Here is a 25771-nt window from a genome sequence, read left to right on the forward strand (position 1 = left end):
GGGGTCAAATTTAAATTCCTGTGCATGCCTCTGACAACTACCAAAATTAGACCAAAGTATCACAGCCCACAAGACCCCAAACCATTCTATGCCACAGGGAGCAAACAGGAGACAGCGAGGTGGGAAGGAGGAGGGATAGCTCAGTGGTTTGAGCATTGACCTGCTAAACCCAGGGTTGTGAGTTCAATCCTTGAGGGGGCCATTTAGGGATCTGGGCCAAAAAAATTGGGGATTGGTCCTGCTTTGAGCAGGGGGTTGGACTAGATGCCCTCCTGAGGTCCCTTCCAACCCTGATATTCTATGAGGTGCGTCAGTGTTGAGACCCCTACCATGGCAAGAGAATCACAGAATATCAGGGCTGGAAGGGACCTCAGGAGGTCATCTAGTCCCACGCTCTGTTCAAATCAGGACCGATCCCCAATTAAATCACCCCAGCCAGGGCTTTGTCAAGCTTGACCTTAAAAACTTCAAAGGAAGGAGATTCCACCACCTCCCTAGGTAACCCATTCCAGTACTTCACCACCCTCCCAGTGAAAAAGTTTTTCCTAATATCCAGCCTAAACCTCCCCCACTGTAACTTGAGACCATTACTCCTTGTTCTGTCATCTGGTACCACTGACAACAGTCTAGATCCATCCTCTTTGGAACCCCCTTTCAGGGAGTTGAAAGCAGCTATCAAATCCCCCCTCATTCTTCTCTTCCGCAGACTAAACAATCCCAGTTCCCTCAGCCTCTCCTCAGAAGTCATGTGTTCCAGTCCCCTAATAATTTTTGTTGCCCTCCGCTGGACACTTTCCAATTTTTCCACATCCTTCTTGTAGCGTGGGGCCCAAAACTGGGCCCAGATGAGGCCTCACCAATGTAGAACAGAGGGGAATGATCACATCCCTCGATCTGCTGGCAATGCCCCTACTTATACAGCCCAAAATGCCATTGGCCTTCTTGGCAACAAGGGCACACTGTTAACTTATATCCAGTTTCTCATCCACTGCAACCCCTAGGTCCTTTTCTGCAGAACTGCTGCCGAGCCATTCGGTCCCTAGTCTGTAACGGTGCATTGGATTCTTCCATCCTAAGTGCAGGACTCTGCACTTGTCCTTGTTGAACCTCATCAGATTTCTTTTGGCCAAATCCTCTAATTTGTCTAGGGCCCTCTGTATCCTACCCCTACCCTCCAGTGTATCTACCTCTCCTCCCAGTTTAGTGTCATCTGCAAACTTGCTGAGGGTGCAATCCACACCATCCTCCAGATCAGGGGTTGGCAACCTATGGCACGTGTGCCAAAGAGGAGCAATGTGCCATTAAAAATCCTGGCCAGCCCTGCCCGCTCTTCTCTGCCCCCTGCCCACCGCTCTCTCCTTGCAGGGCAGGCAAGCTTCCCCCTCCCCCCCGCGTGCAGGGTTCCTGCCTCTCCTTCTGTCCCTCCCTGCGGCCAATCACCTGACGGCCCTTGCTAGGGAGTGGGAGAGGGAAAAGCGGAGCCGCAGGGCTCTCTGCTCTGGGAACCTTGGGGAAGGGGGTGGAATCAGCATATCTCCTCCAGCCCCCTGCAATGAGCCACTCAGGGCAGGGGGCTGGGAGCATCCCCACGATCCCAGCCCACACCCTCAGCCCTCTGCCCTGACCCCTGCACGCCCCTCACACACCCCCAGCCCTCTGCCCTTAACCTGCACCCCCCTCACACACACCTAGCCCTCTGCCCTGACCCCTGCACCCCCCACACCCCTCTGCCCTGACCCCTGCACCCTCCCAAAACCCCAGTCTCCTGCCCTGACCCCTGCACCCCCCCTCACACACCCCCAGCCCTCTGCTCTGACCCCTGAACCCTCCTCACACACCCCCAGCCCTCTGCCCTGACCCCTGAACCCTCCTCACACACCCCCAGCCCTCTGCCCTCACCCCTGACACCTCCTCACACCCCCCCAGCCCTCTGCCCTGACCCCTGAACCCTCCTCACACACCCCCAGCCCTCTGCCCTCACCCCTGCATCCCCGTCACAGACACCCAGCCCTCTGCCCTCACCCCTGCACCCCCACACACCCCAACCCCATGCCCTGACCCCTGCACCCCCCCACAACCCCAGCCCTGACTCTGGCACCCCCCCACAACCCCAGCCCCCCCAGCCCTGACTCTTGCACCCCCCACATCCCCATCCCCACCCCCACCCTGAGCACCAAACGGGAGCTCCTGCACACCCCCCCCACATTCCCACCTGCACCCCTTGCACCAAATGGGAGCTGCCCAGGTAAGCTCTCCACACCCAAACCTCCTGCCCAAACCCTGAGTCCCCTCCCTCATTCTAGCTCCTGGCCAGACCCCGCACCCCAACCCCCAGCCTGCTCCTTCACCCCCAGCCCTGTTGTCAGCGCACCCCCACCCTCAGCTCAGTGCAGAGAGAGGAAGAAAATGGGCCAGAACCAGGGAAAAGGTAGGACAGGAGCCAGCAGAGCCGGCAGACGGAACCCCAAACCAGCAGCGGGCTGAGTGGCAACGGGCTGAGCCGCTCAGCCCACTGCTGGTCTGGGGTCCCCGCTGCCGGCCCCACTCAGCCCACTGCCTGTCTGGGGTTCTGGCTGCCGGCCCCTTGCCAGCCGGGGTCCCGGCTGCAGGCCCTGCTCAGCCAGCTGCTGGCCTAGGTGAACAGAACCCCAGGCTGGCAGCGGGCTGAGCAGGCTGATGGTGTAAGATCAGCATTTTAATTTAATTTTAAATGAAGCTTCTAAAACATTTTGAAAACCTTGTTTACATACAACAATAGTTTAGTTACATAATATATAGACTTATGGAGAGAGACCTTCTAAAAAACGTTAAAATGTATTATTTGCACACGAAACCTTAAATTAAAGTGAATAAATGAAGACTCGACACACCACTTGTAGAGGTTGCCGACCCCTGCTCCAGATCATTAATGAATATATAGAACAAAACCAGCCCCAGGACCAACCCTTGGGGCACTCTGCTTGATACTGACTGCGAACTAGACATGGAGCCATTGATCACTACCTGTTGAGCCTAGGGAGGTGGTAGAATCTCCTTCCTTAGAGGTTTTTAAGGTCAGGCTTGACAAAGCCCTGGCTGGGATGATTTAACTGGGAATTGGTCCTGCTTCGAGCAGGGGGTTGGACTAGATGACCTTCTGGGGTCCCTTCCAACCCTGATATTCTATGATTCTATGAGCCCGACGATCTAGCCAGCTTTCTATTAGCCCATACTTCTTTAACTTGCTGGCAAGAATACTGTGGGAGACCATATCAAAAGCTTTGCTAAAGTCAAGGAATAACACATCCACTGCTTTCCCTCCTCCACAGAGCCAGTTCTTTCATCATAGAAGGCAATTAGATTAGTCAGGCATGCCTTGCCCTCGGTGAATCCATGTTGACTGTTCCTGATCACTTTCCTCTCCTCTAAGTGCTTCAGAATTGATTCCTTGAGGACCCACTCCATGATTTTTCCAGGGACTGAGGTGAGGCTGACTGGCCTGTAGTTCCCAGGATCCTCCTTCTTCCCTTTTTTATAGATGGGCACTACATTAGCCTTTTTCCAGTCGTCCGGGACCTCCCCCGATCGCCAGGAGTTTTCAAAGAGAATGGCCAATGGCTCTGCAATCACATCCACCAACTCCTTTAGCACTCTCCAATGCAGTGCATCCAGCCCCATGGACTTGTGCTCGTCCAGCTTTTCTAAATAGTCCCGAATAGTCTCCACAGAGGGCTAGTCACCTGCTCCCCATGCTGTGCTGCCCAGTGCAGTAGTCTGGGAGCTGACCTTGTTCGTGAAGACAGAGGCAAAAAAAGCATTGAGTACATTAGCTTTTTCCACATCCTCTGTCACTAGGTTGCCTCCATCATTCAGTAAGGGGCCCACACTTTCCTTGACTTTCTTCTTGTTACTAACATACCTGTAAAAACCCTTCTCGTTACTCTTAACATCTCTTGCTAGCTGCAACTCCAGGTGTGATTTGGCCTTCCTGATTTCACTCCTGCATGCCCGAGCAATATTTTTATACTCTTCCCTGGTCATTTCTCCAATCTTCCACTTCTTGTAAGCTTCTTTTTTTTGTGTGTTTAAGATCAGCAAGGATTTCACTGTTAAGCCAAACTGGTCGCCTGCCACATTTACTATTCTTTCTACACATCGGGATGGTTTGTCCCTGTAAACTCAATAAGGATTCTTTAAAATACAGCCAGCTCTCCTGGACTCCTTTCCCCCCCCATGTTATTCTCCCAGGGGATCCTGCCCATCGGTTCCCTGAGGGAGTCAAAGTCTGTTTTTCTGAAGTCCAGGGTCCGTATTCTGCTGCTCTACTTTCTTCCTTGTGTCAGGATCCTGAACTCGACCATCTCATGGTCACTGCCTCTCAGGTTCCCATCCACTTTTGCTTCCCCTACTAATTCTTCCCCGTTTGTGAGCAGCAGGTCAAGAAGAGCTCTGCCCCTAGTTGGTTCCTCCAGCACTAGCACCAGGAAATTGTCCCCTACACTTTCCAAAAACTTCCTGGATTGTCTGTGCACCGCTGTATTGCTCTCCCAGCAAATATCAGGGTGATTGAAGTCTCCCATGAGAACCAGGGCCTGCGATCTAGTAACTTCCATTAGTTGCCAGAAGAAAGCCTTGTCCACCTCATCCCCCTGGTCCGGTGGTCTATAGCAGACTCCCACCACGACATCAACCTTGTTGCTCACACTGCTAAACTTAATCCAGAGACTCTCAGGTTTTTCTGCAGTTTCATACCGGAGCTCTGAGCAGTCATACTGCTCCCTTACATACAATCCCTCACCTTTTCTGCCCTGCCTGACTTCCTGAACAGTTTATATCCATCCATGACAGTCATGTGAGTTATCCCAGTTATTTCAGTAAGGCGTTTGATACCGTGCCACATGGGGAATTATTAGTTAAATTGGAAAAGATAGGGATCAATATGAAAATTGAAAGATGGATAAGGAATTGGTTAAAGGGGAGACTGCAACGGGTCCTACTGAAAGGTGAACTGTCAGGCTGGAGGGAGGTTACCAGTGGAGTTCCTCAAGGATTGGTTTTGGGACCAATCTTATTTAATCTTTTTATTACTGATCTCGACACAAAAAGTGGGAGTATGCTAATAAAGTCGGCGGATGATACAAAGCTGGGAGGTATTGCCAATTTAGAGAAGGACAGGGATATCCTACAGGAGGATCTGGATGACCTTGTAAACTGGAGTAATAGTAATAAGATGAAATTTAATAGTGAGAAGTGTAAGGTCATGCATTTAGGGATTAATAACAAGAATTTTAGTTATAAGCTGGGGACGCATCAATTAGAAGTAACGGAGGAGGAGAAGGACCTTGGAGTATTGGTTGATCATAGGATGACTATGAGCTGCCAATGTGATATGGCCGTGAACAAAGCTAATGCAGTCTTGGGATGCATCAGGCGAGGTATTTCCAGTAGGGATAAGGAGGTTTTAGTACCGTTATACAAGGCACTGGTGAGACCTCACCTGGAATACTGTGTGCAGTTCTGGTCTCCCATGTTTAAGAAGGATGAATTCAAACTGGAACAGGTACAGAGAAGGGCTACTAGGATGATCTGAGGAATGGAAAACTTGTCTTATGAAAGGAGACTCAAGGAGCTTGGCTTGTTTAGCCTAACTAAAAGAAGGTTGAGGGGAGATATGATTGCTCTCTATAAATATATCAGAGGGATAAATATCGGAGAGGGAGAGGAATTATTTAAGCTCAGTATCAATGTGGACACAAGAACAAATGGATATAAACTAGCCACCAGGAAGTTTAGACTTGAAATTAGACGAAGGTTTCTAACCATCAGAGGAGTGAAGTTTTGGAATAGCCTTCCAAGGGAAGCAGTGGGGGCAAAAGATCTATCTGTCTTTAAGATTAAACTCAATAAGTTTATGGAGGAGATGGTATGATGGGTTAACATGGTTTTGGTAATTAAATATTCATGGTAAATAGGCCCAATGGCCTGTGATGGGATATTAGATGGGGTGGGATCTGAGTTACCCAGGAAAGAATTTTCTGTAGTATGTGGCTAGTGAATCTTGCCCATATGCTCAGGGTTTAGCTGATTGCCATGTTTGGGGTCGGGAAGGAATTTTCCTCCAGGGCAGATTGGAAGAGGCCCTGGAGGTTTTTCGCCTTCCTCTGTAGCATGGGGCACGTGTCACTTGCTGGAGGATTCTCTGCTCCTTGAAGTCTTTAAACCACGATTTGAGGACTTCTATAGCTCAGACATAGGTAAGAGGTTTTTCGCAGGAGTGGGTGGGTGAAATTCTGTGGCCTGCGTTGTGCGGGAGGTCAGACTAGATGATCATAATGGTCCCTTCTGACCTTAGTATCTATGAATCTATGAATCTAATCACATCATAATTCCTTGACTGTGCCAGGACTTCCAGTTCTCCCTGCTTGTTTCCCAGGCTTCTTGCATTTGTGTATAGGCACTTGAAATGACTTGCTGTTTGTCCTGCTTTCTTAGTATGAAGCAGGAGCCTTCCCCTCTCGAGCTCTCCTGCTCGTGCTTCCTCCTGGTATCCCACATCCCCACCTACCTCAGGGCTTTGGTCTCCTTCCCCCGGTGAACCTAGTTTAAAGCCCTCCTCACTAGGTTAGCCAGTCTGCTTGCGAAGATGCTCTTCCCTCTCTTCGTTAGGTGGAGCCTGTCTCTGTCTAGCACTCCTCCTTCTTGGAACACCATCCCATGGTCAAAGAATCCAAAGCCTTCTCTCCGACACCACCTGCGTAGCCATTCGTTGACTTCCACGATTCGACGGTCTCTACCCAGGCCTTTTCCTTCCACGGGGAGGACGAACGAGAACACCACTTGCGCCTCCAACTCCTTTGTCCTCGATAAGAGCTATACCCAGCTAATCCGGGAGCCTGACGCACCCACCCGCTGCTCCCTCATTCTCATCCTGTGATTGCTGTTAATTCTTTGAACGACAGCAGCGGGCCCCAGCCAGAAGCAGGCTGCGTTACACCGGATGCATTTGCTTTATGGGTCCAAGTTATCAATGCAAAAACATAAAGAAGCATGACACTGGCATGAGGGGGCCCAAGGAGAGGGGTGTCGGGGGGTCGCAAGAGATGTGCGTCGGGGGACATGGGGTGTTGGGGGGGCGTGATGAGAGGGGTGTCAGGGGGGCGCGGGGTGTCAGGGGGGCATGAGAAGAGGGGTGTCAGGGTGGGACCGGGGTGCCAGGGGGGCATGGGGTGTCACGTGGGGTGTCGGGGGGCATGGGGAGAGGGGTGTCAGGGGGGAGCAGGGAGCGGGGTATGAGGGGGGGCACGGGAAGCAGGGAGCGAGGAGAAGGGTGACAGGGGGGCACAGGGTGTTAGGCAGGGTGCAGGGAGCTGGGAGAGGGGCGTTGGGGGGGCACGGGGAGAGGGGTGCCAGGGGGGGCATGGGGTGCCAGGGGGGCACAGGGAGCATGGAGCAGGGAGAGGGGTGTCAGAGGGCGTGCGGGTGCCAGGCGGGGTGTCGGGGGGGCACGGGAAGAGGGGTGCCGGGGGGGCGTGAGAGAGGTGTGTCGGGGGACACGGGGTGTCGGGGGGCGCGAGAAGAGGGGTGTCAGGGGGGGCATGGGGTGCCGGGGGGGCATGGGCTGTCAGGCGGAGTGGGGGGGCTGTCAGGGGGCGCGGGAAGAGGGGTGTCGGGGGGGTGTCGGGGTGCCGGGGGGGCCTCAGGGCATCGCGCTGTCTGTGGGTGTTTGTACAACGCCTGCAGCCCCGCCCCCCCCCGCGCCCAGCAGGCCCCGCTCACTCCCCGCCCCCTCCCGGGCCGGGCCGGGCCAGCCCCGCCCCTTCCAATCGGCCCAGCCACCGGCATTTTCTGCCGGCGAAATCACACCCCTCCGCTCTCACCTTTAAGGATTAGACTTTGTTCGCGTCCCCTTTAAGAGCGCTTTGCTCTAATTGGGCGAGAGCTTCACGGCTCTGCAACGCGATTGGCCGCGGCGCTGTGCAGTCCCCGCCCCGTTTTGCCATTGGGCGGAAGCAGTGCTACGCCGCTGGCTCGGTGCCGGGCCGGCAAGATGGCGGCGGAGGGGTTGAGCCGCATCCCGAGCGTCGACATCGACCCCGACGGCGTCTTCAAATACGTGCTGATCCGCGTGCGGCCGGCGGGGGGCCAGGGGCCCGCCAGGGATCTCGTGCGGGGCCACGCCTGGGCCGAGTACCACGGTGAGGGGCGGGGCGGGGCCGGCTGGGGGCTGGGTTACGCCTGGGCCGCGTACCGGGCTGTTCCCCGGGGGTAGCTGCCCCGCCCCCAGCGCTGGGGCCCCTGCGGGGGCAGGTGCGGGTCGGGGCTGGCTCCGCGCAGCGCGGTTACCAGGACTCCTGGGTTCCGCCATCACCGTGCAGCTGAATACAAATAGATGCAAATGGTGCTGTTGATAACGGAGCAGAAAGCCCATCGTGAGTGGGGTGGGCTGGGATTCTTTCATAGACTCATAGATACTAAGGTCAGAAGGGACCATTATGATCATCTAGTCAGGCAGGCCACAGAATCTCACCCACCCACTCCTGCTGTTGTAAATCCTAGGAACAATCTGTTCAGATCTGGATCCATAGGAACTGGGTCTGGAGATGAGAACTGTGAAATGGGGCCCATAGTGGTGAGCCATCAGATTGTGGTTCCTACCAATCCTGTATCCCTTTAACTGTGGGTAAGGTTGGAGCATGTCTTTACCCTGCAATTGTATGTGTGGGGTAGGTAGCACATGTATGAATTAAATGTTCCATATATCATACATGAACCAAGAATATCCCCAGGGAAGGAACTTTAATAGACTTTTGTTTACATTCATTCTACATTCTTGTCTCCCACCCTAGCTGATATTTATGACAAGACTGCAGCAGAAATCGAGAAGCAAGGCTACGACTGCGAGTGCTTGGGCGGGGGCAGGATCTCCCATCAGAGCAAGGAAAAGAAGATCCACGTTTATGGATATTCTGTGGTAAACAAGGAGCCATGGGAGGGTGCTCTTGGTTTGATTGAGAAACTTGTAACCAGTCTTGAGGGGAGTGGGTGGAGAGGATTCTTTTCACCTATGCTGGTATCTTTGCTGTCTGAGCAACAGCACCAGCCTGGAACCCCCCACTCACAGTCTGTTCAGTTTTGACATGGAAGCTGGCATCTTACCACTGTCTAATGTGTATAAGGTAGCAAAGCTTTAAAGGAAAGGTATTGACTTATTAGTTAGGCTGGTAACCAATAGCCCTTCCTGAAGAGTGGGCCTGTAAGACCAAAAAACATCCAAAGTGTAGGGTTGCATCCCTGACGATCATGGACAACAGCTATTGTTGGATCGATCCTCCATGAACTTATCTCCTTTTGGGAACCCACTTATTCTTTTGGCCTTCACTACACACAGCCCATGGCAAGGAGTTCCACAGGTTGACTGTGCCTTGTGTGAAGAAGTGCTTCCTTATGTTTTTTTTTTAAAAAACCTGCTGCCTGTTAACCTCTTGTCTAAACACAGTTTTGTACAAGTATAACTGTCAGGTAGGGGTGTAACTTTTCTACTGATCTAGTTATGCTTGTACATCCTTTATTGCTTTAACTACATTAGTATAGTTAAAGCAGTACAATCCCCTGATATGAATGCAGAAATGTCTGTATAAAGGTGCCTTATATTTGTATAGCTTATTCACTTTCCCTATGGGAATAGCTATCCCAGTACAAGTACATCTATGCTGGTGTGACCATGTTCCTCCGGGGGGATTGTGCTCCTTTAACTGTACCCACCTAATTAAGGCTTGTGCTTGTGGCTGCTTCCATTTTGAGAGCAAAAGCCAAATGGGCAAAGAAGGAAGCCGAATTGGAATAAATTCATGCACTGCTGCTTGTCACTCTGGGCACAGAGCAGCAGGTGTTGCCAAGGGGCAGCTCAAAGGGCTAACAGTGACCACATGGCGCTGTTTGCTCTTGGAGCAGAGAGAACTGTATGCATTCCACCCAGCTCTGGAAAATAGTTTAATCTCTCTCCTTCGACTTATTCTTCACTGTCTCCCTTCACTGCCTCTGCCAGAAACACTCTAGATCCCCAGACCTGCCCCAGGTAAAGCCAGTAAGAGAGAGGTACCTTGTGTGGCCCAAGGATGCCGTCACTCTCCAGAATCTTCCCAATCCTAATCTCCTCTAGGAGCAGGGACAGGGTTAGGACAGGACTGCCCTGATGCTCCACTTCTGGGCACCAGGTGCCAAGCTGCAGTGCGTTCAGTGTGGATTGTTGCCAGGTGTAGATGGCGGTCATTTGGGAGTTTTAGGCAAGGCACTGGGGGCCTCTTCCATCCCCAGATTATCCTCTCGGATTTTCTTATTGCTCAGGGCTCTGTCCCCAGGACTCTTCCTGAGCCCTTCACAGTTCACAGTGCTGCCTTTTTCCTCTTCCAGGGCTTTGGTCAAGCAAAACATTCTGTGTCCACAAAGATACTGAAAGAGAAGTATCCAGACTACGTGGTCACCTGGGCTAACGAAGGCTACTGACCTGGCTTACTCCGACAGCAGCAGACATCACTCCCTTTTCCTGGGACTGAGAAGCTCAGGTCATTGGCTGGGCTTGTGGGAGCAGAGACCCTGCACTGGCCACTGCTCTGGATTTGCCTGGGCTCCATTGTGTTTCCTTGTGTCTGGAGCTTCATGGAAGATACAAGTTCATTCTGCTGGGAAGCTTCTGGCAGGAGGGGGATGAGTCTAGAGCAAGAGGAATTCACCAGCCTCCATGCCCTTTGCATCCATTAATTGTCTCAGCGCTGTAGTCTTGAGCTGCATCTGATGAAGGGGCAGCAAAGCCTGTGGTGGAAATCCTGGCCCCAGTAAAACCAGGGGGGTTACCATTGATCTCAGTGGAGCCAGGACTTCTCCCTGAATGTTTATGGTGAAAATTAAACAGTATCTTTAAATTTACAATAGTCTAAATAGTTTAATTTACAATAGTCTAAAGCATCTTCAGTAGGCATTCCATTGAATACATTTCGGCTTTACCAGTTAATTTTGCAATCAGGGTAGGAACTCTCTTTCAGCAGGGATTTCATGTATTACCCACAGCCTGTTGAAGGTAGTCAGATATCCAACAATATCATCATCCTCACTTTATGCAGAATATAAGTGTTCCCACTTGTGGATTTTTGGACTGATGGAGTCGTTGGGGTCAGGGGTTCTGGTTCTGCTTCTCTAACAGGTCCAGTTGGTGTTTTCGCTGTCTCTCTCTCTCTTTTTCTTTTATCTCCAGTTCTTTCAGTTGCAATAATCTCTGGTGCTCCCTCCCCTTTTCTGCAGACTGCAGCCTAAAAAGCTCCAACTTCGCAATCGCTTCACTGCTTTTACTCATTTTCCTGTTTTTCTGTTCCTATTTCCCTTTCCCAAAATAAACAAACTGAAAATAACAAAACTGTGACCACCTCCTGCCTGTTCTTAGCCACTGCACTTAAGACTCACTTAAAATCACAACTGACAAGTTTCAGAGTAGCAGCCGTGTTAGTCTGTATTTGCAAAAAGAACAGGAGGACTTGTGGCACCTTAGAGACTAACCAATTTATTTGAGCATAAGCTTTCGTGAGCTACAGCTCTCTTCATCGGATGCATACTGTGGAAAGTGTAGAAGATCTTTTTATACACACAAAACATGAAAAAATACCTCCGCCCACCCCACTCTCCTGCTGGTAATAGTTTATCTAAAGTGATCACTCTCCTTACAATGTGTATGTTAATCAAGTTGGGCCATTTCCAGCACAAATCCAGGTTGAAGAAACAGATTGATAGAGTCAGAAGAGTTCCCAGAAGTCACCTACTACAGGACAGGCCTAACAAAGAAAATAACAGAACGCCGCTAGCCGTCACCTTCAGCCCCCAACTAAAACCCCTCCAATGCATTATTAAGGATCTACAACCTATCCTGAAGGATGACCCAACACTCTCACAAATCTTGGGAGACCGGCCAGTCCTTGCCTACAGACAGCCCCCCAACCTGAAGCAAATACTCACCAGCAACCACATACCACACAACAGAACCACTAACCCAGGAACCTATCCTTGCAACAAAGCCCGTTGTCAACTGTGCCCACATATCTATTCAGGGGACACCATCACAGGGCCTAATAACATCAGCCACACTATCAGAGGCTCGTTCACCTGCACATCCACCACTGTGATATATGCCATCATGTGCCAGCAATGCCCCTCTGCCATGTATATTGGTCAAACTGGACAGTCTCTATGTAAAAGAATAAATGGACACAAATCAGATGTCAAGAATTATAACACTCATAAACCAGTCGGAGAACACTTCAATCTCTCTGGTCATGCGATTATAGACATGAAAGTTTTACAACATGAAATATTACAACAAAAAAACTTCAAATCCAGACTCCAGCGAGAAACTGTTGAATTGGAATTCATTTGCAAATTGGAGACAATTAACTTAGGCTTGAATAGATCAGACTTCCCCCGATCGCCATGAGTTTTCAAAGATAATGGCCAATGTCAGGCTTGACAAAGCCCTGGCTGGGATGGTTTAGTTGGGGATTAGTCTTGCTCTGGGCAGGGGGTTGGACTAGATGACCTCCAGAGGTCCCTTCCAACTCTGATATTCTATGATTCATCATGAGCCTTCCGAAAACACCCAACAGGACAAACTTTGCATTGGATACCACACAGTGATTTTACAAGGATGAACGTGGGGATGCTGGGTGTTCCCCTCAGGTACAAAGCGTCACATCCCCCTACCCGACACTCTGCCCCTTGTCTGACTGGAAGAACATGTAAAAAGACAGACTGTAACTTGGCCTCCAGAGCCCCAGATTGCCTGATAAGGCCACCCCAGGAATTTGGGGACTGTGGAGCTGCATCTGCAGCCTGCCTATGGGCCCCTACATGAGCCCCAGTACACTCTACAAGCATCTCAGTTTGCTCGGTGCCTCTGTTTCAGGGTTGGAGTTCCCCACATACCCCAGCTCTGTCTCTAGGCCTGTGCACTGCTGCTTCCCTCCAGGCGTCCGTCCACCTGCCACCTACGTCCCAGAGCAATTCACACAGCAAGGAAGACAGGTGTCTGTCCGCCTGAGGCATGGGTAGAGCCTGACCCAGAAGGCATGCTCAGAGGTTGGCTCCTGCTGGCTTGGATCCAGTTCAAAATCTGGTTGAGGAGCTTCTGCTGCCCTTATAACTTCTAGCCCAGAGGTTTGAGCACTCGGAGGAGGTGTGGGAGACCCCAGTTCAATTCCCCAGTCTGCCTGATGGGGGCAGAGGGTATGAATAGGGGTCTCCCACCTCTCAGCAGAGTGCTGGGGTTACTCTGACATGGGCTCGGTCAGTCTGCTGTTCCACTGGGAATAACTGATGATTACGGCTACGATTTAGTCATGGAAGTCATGGAATCCGTGACTTCCAGTGACCTCCGTGACTTCAGCGGTGGGGAGCTGCAGGGTACGCCGCTGCCCGCAGTGGGGTGCCCCACAGCTCCCAGCCACCGCCGGTGGCGGGGGAACCCCTCAAGCTTGGCTGTGGCAGGGGAACCCTTGAGCTCCCAGTGTCCAGGGAGGAGGGGCGGAGGGGCAACCCCCGAGCTCCTGGCAAGCTCACAGGCGACGGCGGGGGAACCCCTGAGCTCGCTGCCACCGCGGGCCCCGGGAGCTGCTGATGGTGGGGGCACCCCACAGCTCCTGGCCCCCAGGGGCAGCAGAGCACCCCTGGAGCTACAGGCCGCAGGGGTACACCGCAGCCCCCAGCTGCTGCAGGTGGCTCCCTTCAGGCAATGTGGGGATCCCCAGATCCCCATTTTGTCCTGGATATTTTTAGTAGAAGTCACCGACAGGTCACAGCTTCTGTGAATTTTTCTGTTTTGCCCGTCACCTGTCGATGACTTCTACTAAAAATACCCAGGACAAAATCTGAGCCTCACTGCTGATGGATGGGAAGAGGGGCCCAGGCACAGGTCTCCCACTTCGTGGGCGTGCCCCCCTCACTGGGCTCACTGTCCTTCTCTGTCCCCCGTGGAACGAGAGGTGAAACCCAGGGCGCCCCTCCCCCATAGCTCAGTGGTCACTTTCCAAAGTGCCGGAGGGCATTCCACCGCCAGCCCTGCCACGGGCCGTCCCCCACCGCACCCCTTCCCCCAAGGCTCCACCCCTCCGTCAAGTGGGCCACATCCTCGCTCTTCCCCCCTCCCCAGAGCCTCCAGCCTGCACCCTGTGAAACAGCCGGCTGCGGCAGGTGGGAGGGGGCGATCCCCGGGGCCTGCTGGTGGGCGGGAGGTGCGAGGGAGCTGATGGGGGGCATTTTTTCCCCACGGGTGTCTGTACTAGGAGAGCATGTTTCTGAGCAGTTCCTCTTCAAATCCTTTCTCCCCACAGGCAGAGGGGGGAATTGAACCTGGGTCTCCCACAGCCCTGCTGAGTGTGCTAGAACTGGGTTAGAAGTTACCACCTGGCACCCCCTCCTCTGCCATGGCCATTTTTGTGGTGTGGGCGAGGCCAGCGCCTGTCTCATTCCTGCAAAAAATGTCTGCGGCTCAAAAGCCCCCTGACTTGTGCTGATCGCTAAGCAGACTTAGGCCTCTGGTTCGCGGGGGAGGGGGAGCGGGAGGAGGACTTAGGATGCTCTCCTGTCATTGGCTAGTTTAGGAGCCTTTGCACCTCACTTGCTGGCTTTGTGGATCCCACTTAAGGCACCTGCCTCCCACATTCAGTGTATAGAGCCTGGCTGCTTAAGTCAGACTGTGGAGATCGCCGTGGGGTGCCTGTGATTTTTCTAGGCACCTAAGAGTTGGTGGCATGATGCTCAGCATGGCAAGGCCTAAGTCCCTTTATAGATTTGGGCCAGAGTGCCTACCTCCTTTCACTGCGCTTGTTCCTAAGCCAGACGCAGCAATTTCAAACAAACCGCAACTGGCCAAGCAAAGCTGGGGACCTGCAAACGGCCATGGTGGCCTCCCCCGTAAAATGAGGCCAGAACTAGCCACGGGGGCACCAGCACTGATTTTGAATGGTCAGGTAGAGAGCAGTGGATGTGCTGCACGTACTGCCCTGTGATACAGGCCTCTGCTTCGTGGCTCTGAGGCAGGATATTGCTGCTTAACATTTCATCAAGACTCCCTCTGTCTTGCCCTGGGCACAGATTATTCCTGGATGTTGCAGGTTTGTACATGTCCTGGCAGGAGTTTTAGAGGTCACCTTGGAATTCAGAGGCAGTGATCTCCCTGCAAAACACAGGAACACGTGGCCTACACTGAAGGGGAAGAAGTGAGAACGTTTATGTTTTTTTTAATAATTGACTACAGGGAGTTCTGAGGCAAAGCACAAGAGTTAGGTACAGCACAATATTTTTACTAAAAAATTAGAATGATATAAAATGAATTAAATTGATTAAAAATTGGCTAACTGATAGGTTTCAAAATATAACTGTAAAGGGGAAATCGTCATTGAGCAGGTGTGTTTCCAGTGGGGTCCTGTGGGGATCTATTCAAGTTGCAGTGGGGGAGATTTAGATTGGATATTAGGAAAAACTTTTTAACTAAGAGGGTGGTGAAACACTGGAATGCGTTACCTAGGGAGGTGGTAGAATCTCCTTCCTTAGAGGTTTTTAAGGTCAGGCTTGACAAAGCCCTGGCTGGGATGATTTAACTGGGAATTGGTCCTGCTTTGAGCAGGGGGTTGGACTAGATGACCTTCTGGGGTCCCTTCCAACCCTGATATTCTATGATTCTATGATTCTTGGACCTACACTCTTCAACATCTTTATCAATGACTTATAAGAAAACATAAAACCATCACGATTAAGTGTGTAGATGACACACAAATTGCGGGAGTGGTAAATAATGAAGAGCCAGCAGGTCACTGATTCGGAGCGATCTCGATTGCTTGGTAAACTGAGCGCAATCAAACAATATGCGTTTTAATATGGCTAAGTGTAAATGTAGACATGGAGGAGCAAAGAGTGCAGGCCATAGTTCGAGAATGAGGGACACTGCCCTGGGAAGCAGGGACTCGAAAAAAGATTTGGTGGTTGTGATGGAGAATCAGCTGAACACGAGCTTCCAGTCTGACACTGTGGCCAAAAAAGCGAATGTTAGGCTGGGAGACATAACCTTGAGTAGGAGCAGAGAGGTTGTTTTACCTCTGCATTCAGCACTGGTGTGACTGCTGTGGCACTGTGTCCAAGTCTGGAGTCCACAATTCAAGAAGGATGTTGATAAATTGAAGAGGATTCAGAGAAGAGGCACAATATTGATTAAAGGATTAGAAAACCTGCCTTCTAGTTATAAAGAGCTCACTCTATTTCGTTTAACAAAGAGAAGGTTAAGAGGTGACTTGATCGCAGTCTGTAATTTGTTACATGGGCAACAAATATTTAATAATGGGCTCTTCAATCTAGCAGAGAAAGGTCTAACATGATCCAATGGCTGAAAGCTGAAACTAGACAAATTCAAACAGGAAATAAGGCATAAATTCTTAAAGGTGAAAGAAATTAACTACTGGAGCAATTTACCAAGATGGTGGATTTTCCATCACTGACAGTTTTGAAATCAAGATTGGAGGTTTTTCTAAAAGATCTTCTCCAAAAATTATTTTGGGGCAGTTCTTTGGCCGTTGTTGGACAGGAAATCAGACAAGATGATGGTCCCTTCTGGCCTTGGAATCTATTAATTAAGTCCTGTTTCAACCCAAAGGGCCAAAGTGGGACGAACTTAAGTGGGGCCTAAGTCTTGTCCCTGTAAGTTGTGCCTAGAATTTCTACTGGTGCTGCTGCACTGCAATGAATTTCAGGCAAGACACATTAGGGTCCAAATTCCTTAGCCCCACTAACCATCACCAGAAATTTCCCCACCAGAGGCACTATCAGGTCAGATTTGACCTGCCCAGTGGGGTGTTGTAAAAAAATAACCCCTTCACAATACAAATGGTCTAATGATTTAAACTCCTATAGAAACTATTTGAAAAGAGAACTCAACTCTCCCCCTTGCAACTTCTTCAGCCCTGGGCTTGTGCATGGAAACCGAAAGTTGAAATTAACTAGATATCAAATGAACTGATTCAGTTCATCGCTGGAGCTGAGTGGAATACAGGGTAACCAACAGTGTAAAAAGTGACAAGTGAGTTAGATTTTAAAATGCTTCCCTTTGAATCATCTCAGCGGGGCTCCTGTTTTGCTTTTCAAAATAAGAATAACAAGAATTTTAACCTGGCAGTTTCCCTTTTAAAGCATTGATAAAGGCCTGACAAAAGCATCCTGCCAACAGTGGTTGGTTAAAATCTGGGCTGATACATCTCATGCCATTTCAAAAATTCCTACACAAGACACATTGGCAGCTTAAAGCTAAGTGCATTCCCAGTTAACGCAATCCATCACACTCAATGAGATCACCAGATAAGGTCATATGAACATCCATCCTGACCTAAGCTTGTGTGTCTTCCCTACCATGCATCAGATATCCACACGCACTCACTGACTCCACAGCAAACTCCCATTCCAATGCGCAGCCACTCATGGCATACACATCCGGTTACAAGCACACTTCTGCCTTATCTCCAACCAAAGACCTTTAGATATGTGAACAAAACATCGACTTTACCATTACACGTGTGTCTGTAGGGACTATTCAGGGTCTTAACCTTGCTGAGAGCAGGATAAACAAACAGCATAAATAAGACAAATCCCTCTGCAGTATGTCAAGCCAATCAGTCAGTGCTAACTGCTACTCATGAGAAATGTTTATATGCTGGTTTTTAATCCTGGGAAAATAACATTCAGATAGCCTCTGCTGTGGTGTGTATAGACCATAGAGATCTGCAGCAGTTACAGGCTTCTTGTCAGCTAGGGAGGGTAATGAACAGTGGCAGGGGGATAATTGCTCATCAAGTGAGGAGGGCAAAGCCAGGAGACTTGCCCTTTCCGTGAGCATGTGCTCCCACTTGGGGGTGGGGTGTGGTTGTTGCCCAACCAACGTTTCCAGGCTCATGAAGGCCAGTGTCCCCTCTGATAGCTCAGGAATGCCCCTGCCCTCGCAGGCTGGATTCTGCTCTCCCGCACGCAGCTCCGCAGCAGCAGTATCCTGTTGACGTTGCAGAGCCCCCTGACTTACACCAGCACAGGTGAGAGCAGAATCAAACCCTTTGTTTATGACTTGATTGCACCAGGCTAAGCCTAGTCTAGAGTCCAAGGACATCTCCTAGGAAGCAGAAGCTACGTGCTGCTGTGTGCATTGGGACTTGGGCAACAGCACCCTGAGGGCAGGGTGCTGTGGGGTGGGGGTGAGGTCATACTGCTCCATGCCAGTCAAGGGCATCCAAGGCCTTGGGAGCATGAGCTGGGGAAGGTGCGGCTGTGAGAGGTGTTGGGCTGTCACAAAGCCTCCTTCTTGGCCACCTGCTCAGAATCCATCCTGGAGGGCCAGGGAATTTATTATTATTATTATTAATTAATTAATAATAGGGACCTGTCTGGGTCACCACTTCTAGGAAGCAAGACAGGCACTGGTCCCACCATGGTGAATCACCGGCAGGCCAATCGTGAGTGTATTGGACATTTACAGCAACGTGCCCATGTCTGGAGTCCAAGGCTGTGGAGTACTGGCACACCATCACCAGCCAGGGATCAGAGATGGGGTCTCTGAGCCTGCACTAGGTTCATAAGGCTCTGTGTGCTGGAAACCATTCACCTGGAGTGAATCTTGTGTCTGCAAATAGCTTTGCATCCCTCCGCCTCCTGTCACAGCTATGCAGAGACTTTAAACCAAGAGAACTCTCCATGTGCAAGCCTAGTCGAATGCAGCCCACACTGGTGGTAATTATAATATAATACCTAGGTCTTATCTAGCACTTTTCATCCGCTGCTCTCATAGCACTTCACAAAGGACATGGGTATCATTGGCCCCCTTTTACAGATGGGGGACTGAGGCACAGAAAGGGGAAGCAACTTGCCCAAGGTTACCCAGCAGGCCAGTGGCACAGCCAAGAATAGAATTCAAGTCACCATCTAGTGCTCTGTCCACTAGGTGCCACTGCTTCCCAGCACTAACTCTTTTGGCTCATGTGGTTAGCCAATATTCAGGTTATTTCCATTAGGAGGAAAACTTGATGCCACAAGTCAGATATTTCTCTGGTGCAGTCCTGTTTATTTACAAAGAATGCACACAAAGTCCGGTTTCTCCAAACACAGTAGAAACAAACAGCAGCAGGCAGTTTCCTTGCTCACAATTTCCAAGCCTGCCTCTCCAGCAGCACTGTGCCCCCAGGAGCTCTGTCTCTCTGCTCCCTCCCGTGGCCACTCTCATGACTGTTTCTCTTGCTGTCTGCTGGCTTTCTGCCTCTCAGTCACCCACGCAGACATACACAGCTTCGACCAGTCAATCCCCTCCCACTGCATTTGCAATCAGTCCAAGAGAAGCTGTTCAAACCACATAGCTTAGCTTTCTTTGGCTCCACCATGTGGCTTTGTGCTTTGGATGGTAGCTTATTGTTTTCCAGATATTACTACCCAATGGACATTTAATTGCTCCCTCTGTGTAGCCTGAAAGGAAGGTGCTTAGAAGAATACCTATCACCTTTAACCAGGTCTGTGATTGTCTATAGCTCAGCGACCTGCTGGATGGCAGTCATGACACCAGCTCCCATCTCAGCTCTGCCCATCATCCCTCTCTTTGCTTGGCCAAAATTTTGGTAGCCCCAAAATGTCCAGCAGTTTTTAATCTTGACATAACCTCAGCAGCTCCTTTTTCAATGTATCTGGTACCACCAGCTGATACCTGTACCCATCACCCACTGATTTCTCCCATGTTCTATACCATAATTCATCTTTAAGCTCCAAGTTTTCCCATCCTGACCAGCATAGTGAGGAGATACTAGATGCTCTAAGGTGGCTGCGTTTCCAGTTGCTCTCCCAGTCACACACTATTCTGAATTCAGGGCCATCTCTTTGGGAAGTTTTTCACTGCTCTGGAGTTCATTCCTGCACCCTACATCCACTGTCCCAGGGATGAAGCAGGAACATTTTCACTTTGAGGAGCAAAGAGAGTGAGGCAAGGCTAATCTCTCACTGAGCACACACTTTCCCTTTACTGGCCAGTTCCTTGTTCTCCAGCTAAGGGCAGTGTTTGCAATTAGCCCCTCAAGAAGGCCAGCTGGACAAGGCATCAGCATTCCATCATTCAGGTGATCGTTCCCCTCTATTCGACATTGGTGAGGCCTCATCTGGAGTACTGTGTCCAGTTTTGGGCCCCACACTTCAAGAAGGATGTGGATAAATTGGAGAGAGTCCAGCGAAGGGCAACAAAAATGATTAGGGGACTGGAACACATGAGTTATGAGGAGAGGCTGAGGGAGCTGGGATTGTTTAGCCTGCAGAAGAGAAGAATGAGGGGGGATTTGATAGCTGCTTTCAACTACCTGAAAGGGGGTTCCAAAGAGGGTGGCTCTAGACTGTTCTCAATGGTAGCAGATGACAGAATGAGGAGTAATGGTCTCAAGTTGCAGTGGGGGAGGTTTAGATTGGATATTAGGAAAAACTTTTTCACTAAGAGGGTGGTGAAACACTGGAATGCGTTACCTAGGGAGGTGGTAGAATCTCCTTCCTTAGAGGTTTTTAAGGTCAGGCTTGACAAAGCCCTGGCTGGGATGATTTAACTGGGAATTGGTCCTGCTTTGAGCAGGGGGTTGGACTAGATGACCTTCTGGGGTCCCTTCCAACCCTGATATTCTATGATTCTATGATTCCCATGATTGTGTCGAGGCCTGTGTGTGATTGTGAAATCACATCATTGCTGGGTCTCCAGTCACCTGGAAAGTGGCCCCTCAAGACTCCTAAATCTAAAGAGCCATTGAAAGCATGCCTGGTCTGGCCTGACCACAGGAGTTAAGTTCTCCTGGACAGCGAGTGGTGGAAATGTTGTAATCGTTGCCAGGCATTCCTTCAGTTGGTGCAATAATTTCTTCCAAGAGAATTTAGTCTTTTGCTGTGATAAGCCACTACCGTCTCCTGTCTTTTGTGTTTTTGTATCAATACCACCCCCAACTCAAAAGCGCTAGCATCTGTGTCCAATATGAAAGAGGTTTTGAAACATGGCTAAGCTAAGACAGGAGCAGTCACAAGAGCCTTTTTTGGCTCTGCAAATGCCAGATCACACTGTGCCGACCGCTGGAATGGTTTCCCTTTCTCACCCGCCCTATGCAGCAGCTTTACTCACAAATAAACCTTCTGTAATAGGAGCAGAGTCCTGTCAAACTCAGCACATCTAGGAGTGGCTGAGGAGTTGGCTGTTCTGTACAGCCTTGATTTTCTTTTTGTCAGTGGAAATTCTCACCTCACCAGTTGTGTGCCTGAGGTAGGCTACCTCTTCTTGGAACAACTTCGGTTTTGGGGTTTATTTCAGTTGATCAGCTTTAAGCCTGTAACAGACCATTTGTAAATGTACCAGGTCCTGTTCACAGGTTTCAGCAGCACCAGGATGTCATGTAGAGTCTAGGTGTAGCAGGCAGGCTGGGAGGGACCTGCCCTGTCACACTCGCCATTAGCGTCTCAGATGTGTGTGCTGCTTTACACACACCAAAGCCATCACCTTGTATTGCCACAGGCCCGCCCTGCTGTGCGGGCAGGTTGTTCCTTCTCTTTTGGATCCATTTCCACATGCCAGCACCCACTGCTAAGATCCAGTGTGGGAAAACCAGACGGAACCTGCTACAGTGTCCAGGGTATCACCTATTCGTGGTAATGGGCAAGAATCCTTTAAAGTGACTTCATTTCATTTTCTATGGCCCACACAGCATCTGGTGCTGCCACCCTGTCCTTACCCATCCCTCTGGTGAGCCCAAGGGCTGACTGAAGGCTCTAGTATGCGTTCCGGAGACATTTTCTGGATGGCCTGTAATGCCTCTTCCCCCTTCCCAACTGGTGAGCTGGTTTCCTCCAATGCACTACAGCCTATGTCTTTGGTGGATCAGGAGAACAGCTCCTGATTCCTAACTGGAAAGTCCCTTAGGTCAAGGTACGTCTGCCCTGCAATTAGACACCTGTGGCTGGCCCGTGCCAGCCGGCTTGGGCTCAGAGGCTGTTCAATTGCTGTGTAGATGTTCTGGCTGCAGCCTGAGCTCTGGGACCCATCCATCTCTCCGGGTCCTCGAGCCCAAGCTCCAGCCTGAGCCCAAATGTCTACACTGCAATTAAACAGCTCCTTAGCCTGGGCCCTGTAGTCCAAGTCAGCTGGCACGAGCCAGCAGCCACAGGTGTTAATTGCAGTGCAGACAGACCCATAGGGTATGTCTACACTACGGAATAAGGTTGAATTTATAGAAGTCGGTTTTTTAGAAATCGGTTTTATATATTCGAGTGTGTGTGTCCCCACAGAAAATGCTCTAAGTGCATTAAGTGCATTAACTCGGCGGAGTGCTTCCACAGTACCGAGGCTAGAGTCGACTTCCGGAGTGTTGCACTGTGGGTAACTATCCCACAGTTCCCGCAGTCTCCGCTGCCCATTGGAATTCTGGGTTGAGATCCCAGTGCCTGATGGGGCTAAAACATTGTCACGAGTGGTTCTGGGTTCATATCGTCAGGCCCCCGTTCCCTCTCTCCCTCCATGAAAGCAAGGGCAGACAATCGTTTCGCGCCTTTTTTCCTGAGTTACCTGTGCAGACGCCATACCACGGCAAGCATGGAGCCCGCTCAGGTAACCGTCACCCGATGTCTCCTGGGTGCTGGCAGACACGGTACGGCTTTGCTGCACAGTAGCAGCAACTCATTGCCTTCTGGCAGCAGACGGTGCAATACGACTGGTAGTCGTCCTCGTCGTGTCCGAGGTGCTCCTGGCCACGTCGGCTGGGAGCGCCTGGGCAGACATGGGCGCAGGGACTAAATTTGGAGTGACTTGACCAGGTCATTCTCTTTAGTCCTGCAGTCAGTCCTATTGAACCGTCTTATGGTGAGCAGGCAGGCGATACGGACTGCTAGCAGTCGTACTGTACCATCTTCTGCCAGGCAGGCAAGAGATGAGGATTGCTAGTAGTCGTATTGTACCATCTTCTGCCAGGCAGGCAAGAGATGAGGATGGCTAGCAGTCGTACTGTACCATCTTCTGCTGAGCAGCCATGAGATGTGGATGGCATGCAGTCCTTCTGCACCGTCTGCTGCCAGCCAAAGATGTAAAAGATAGATGGAGTGGGTCAAAACAAGAAATAGACCAGATTTGTTTTGTACTCATTTGCCTCCTCCCCTGTCTAGGGGACTCATTCCTCTAGGTCACACTGCAGTCACTCACAGAGAAGGTGCAGCAAGGTAAATCTAGCCATGTATCAATCAGAGGCCAGGTGAACCTCCTTGTTCCAATAAGAACGATAACTTAGGTGCACCATTTCTTATTGGAACCCTCCGTGCAGTCCTGCCTGAAATACTCCTTGATGTAAAGCCACCCCCTTTCTTGATTTTAGCTCCCTGAAGCCAACCCTGTAAGCCGTGTCGTCAGTCGCCCCTCCCTCCGTCAGAGCAACGGCAGACAATCGTTCCGCGCCTTTTTTCTGTGCGGACGCCATACCAAGGCAAGCATGGAGGCCGCTCAGCTCACTTTGGCAATTAGGAGCACATTAAACACCACACGCATTATCCAGCAGTATATGCAGCACCAGAACCTGGCAAAGCGATACTGGGCGAGGAGGCGACGTCAGCGCGGTCACGTGAGTGATCAGGACATGGACACAGATTTCTCTGAAAGCATGGGCCCTGCCAATGCATGCATCATGGTGCTAATGGGGCAGGTTCATGCTGTGGAACGCTGATTCTGGGCTCGGGAAACAAGCACAGACTGGTGGGACCGCATAGTGTTGCAGGTCTGGGACGATTCCCAGTGGCTGCGAAACTTTCGCATGCCTAAGGGCACTTTCATGGAACTTTGTGACTTGCTTTCTCCTGCCCTGAGGCGCATGAATACCAAGATGAAAGCAGCCCTCACAGTTGAGAAGCGAGTGGCGATAGCCCTGTGGAAGTTTGCAACGCCAGACAGCTACCGGTCAGTTGGGAATCAATTTGGAGTGGGCAAATCTACTGTGGGGGCTGCTGTGATGCAAGTAGCCCACGCAATCAAAGATCTGCTGATATCAAGGGTAGTGACCCTGGGAAATGTGCAGGTCATAGTGGATGGCTTTGCTGCAATGGGATTCCCTAACAAAAGCCCTGGCTGGGATGATTTAACTGGGAATTAGTCCTGCTTTGAGCAGGGGGTTGGACTAGATGACCTTCTGGGGTCCCTTCCAACCCTGATATTCTATGATTCTATGATTCTATGAACTGTGGTGGGGCCGTAGACGGAACCCATATCCTTATCTTGGCACCGGAGCACCAAGCCGGCGAGTACATAAACCGCAAGGGGTACTTTTCAATAGTGCTGCAAGCACTGGTGGATCACAAGGGACATTTCACCAACATCAACGTGGGATGGCTGGGAAAGGTGCATGATGCTCGCATCTTCAGGAACTCTGGTCTGTTTCAAAAGCTGCAGGAAGGGACTTTATTCCCAGACCAGAAAGTAACTGTTGGGGATGTTGAAATGCCTATATGTATCCTTGGGGACCCAGCCTACCCCTTAATGCCATGGCTCATGAAGCCGTACACAGGCAGCCTGGACAGTAGTCAGGAGCTGTTCAACCACAGGCTGAGCAAGTGCAGAATGGTGGTAGAATGTGCATTTGGACGTTTAAAGGCGCGCTGGCGCAGTTTACTGACTCGGTTAGACCTCAGCGAAACCAATATTCCCACTGTTATTACTGCTTGCTGTGTGCTCCACAATATCTGTGAGAGTAAGGGGGAGACGTTTATGGCGGGGTGGGAGGTTGAGGCAAATCGCCTGGCTGCTGGTTACGCGCAGCCAGACACCAGGGCGGTTAGAAGAGCACAGGAGGGCGCGGTACGCATCAGAGAAGCTTTAAAAACCAGTTTCATGACTGGCCAGGCTACGGTGTGAAAGTTCTGTTTGTTTCTCCTTGATGAAACCCCCCGCCCCTTGGTTCACTCTACTTCCCTGTAAGCTAACCACCCGCCCCTCCTCCCTTCAATCACCACTTGCAGAGGCAATAAAGTCATTGTTGCTTCACATTCATGCATTCTTTATTCATTCATCACACAAATAGGGGGATGACTACCAAGGTAGCCCAGGAGGGGTGGTGGAGGAGGGAAGGAAAATGCCACACAGCACTTTAAGCACAGCACTTTAAAAGTTTACAACTTTAAAATTTATTGAATGACAGCCTTCTTTTTTTTGGGCAATCCTCTGTGGTGGAGTGGCTGGTTGGCCGGAGGCCCCCCCACCGCGTTCTTGGGCGTCTGGGTGTGGAGGCTATGGAACTTGGGGAGGAGGGCGGTTGGTTACAGAGGGGCTGCAGTGGCAGTCTGTGCTCCAGCTGCCTTTGCTGCAGCGCAACCATACACTGGAGCATACTGGTTTTGTCCTGCAGCAGCCTCAGCATTGAATCCTGCCTCCTCTCATCACGCTGCCGCCACATTTGAGCTTCAGCCGTCTTCAGCCCGCCACTTACTCTCTTCAGCCCGCCACCTCTCCTCCCGGTCATTTTGTGCTTTCCTGCACTCTGACATTATTTGCCTCCACGCATTCGTCTGTGCTCTGTCAGTGTGGGAGGACAGCATGAGCTCGGAGAACATTTCATCGCGAGTGCGTTTTTTTTTCTTTCTAAGCTTCACTAGCCTCTGGGAAGGAGAAGATCCTGTGATCATTGAAACACATGCAGCTGGTGGAGAAAAAAAAGGGACAGCGGTATTTAAAAAGACACATTTTATAAAACAGTGG

General features: G+C 50.8%; 1 protein-coding gene across 1 annotated transcript; it reads left to right on the forward strand.

Moving 5' to 3' along the window:
- The first annotated feature begins 7981 nt into the window (after positions 1 to 7981).
- PHPT1 (phosphohistidine phosphatase 1) lies at positions 7982 to 10905 on the forward strand. Its single transcript, XM_073313805.1, has 3 exons — positions 7982 to 8174; positions 8826 to 8950; positions 10390 to 10905. Exons 1-3 carry the CDS (start codon positions 8027 to 8029, stop codon positions 10480 to 10482), a joined length of 366 nt encoding a protein of 121 aa, XP_073169906.1. The 5' UTR covers positions 7982 to 8026; the 3' UTR covers positions 10483 to 10905.
- The last annotated feature ends 14866 nt before the right edge of the window (positions 10906 to 25771 follow it).

Source organism: Lepidochelys kempii, chromosome 16, assembly GCF_965140285.1.
Source record: "Lepidochelys kempii isolate rLepKem1 chromosome 16, rLepKem1.hap1, whole genome shotgun sequence".
NCBI lineage: Eukaryota > Metazoa > Chordata > Testudines > Cheloniidae > Lepidochelys > Lepidochelys kempii.

Coding starts and splice junctions, on each gene's coding strand:
- PHPT1 (XM_073313805.1), top strand. CDS start 8,027: ATGGCGGCGGAGGGGTTGAGCCGCATCCCGAGCGTCGACATCGACCCC. Junction 8,175..8,825: donor CGCCTGGGCCGAGTACCACG/GTGAGGGGCGGG, acceptor CTCCCACCCTAG/CTGATATTTATGACAAGACT. Junction 8,951..10,389: donor ACGTTTATGGATATTCTGTG/GTAAACAAGGAG, acceptor TTCCTCTTCCAG/GGCTTTGGTCAAGCAAAACA.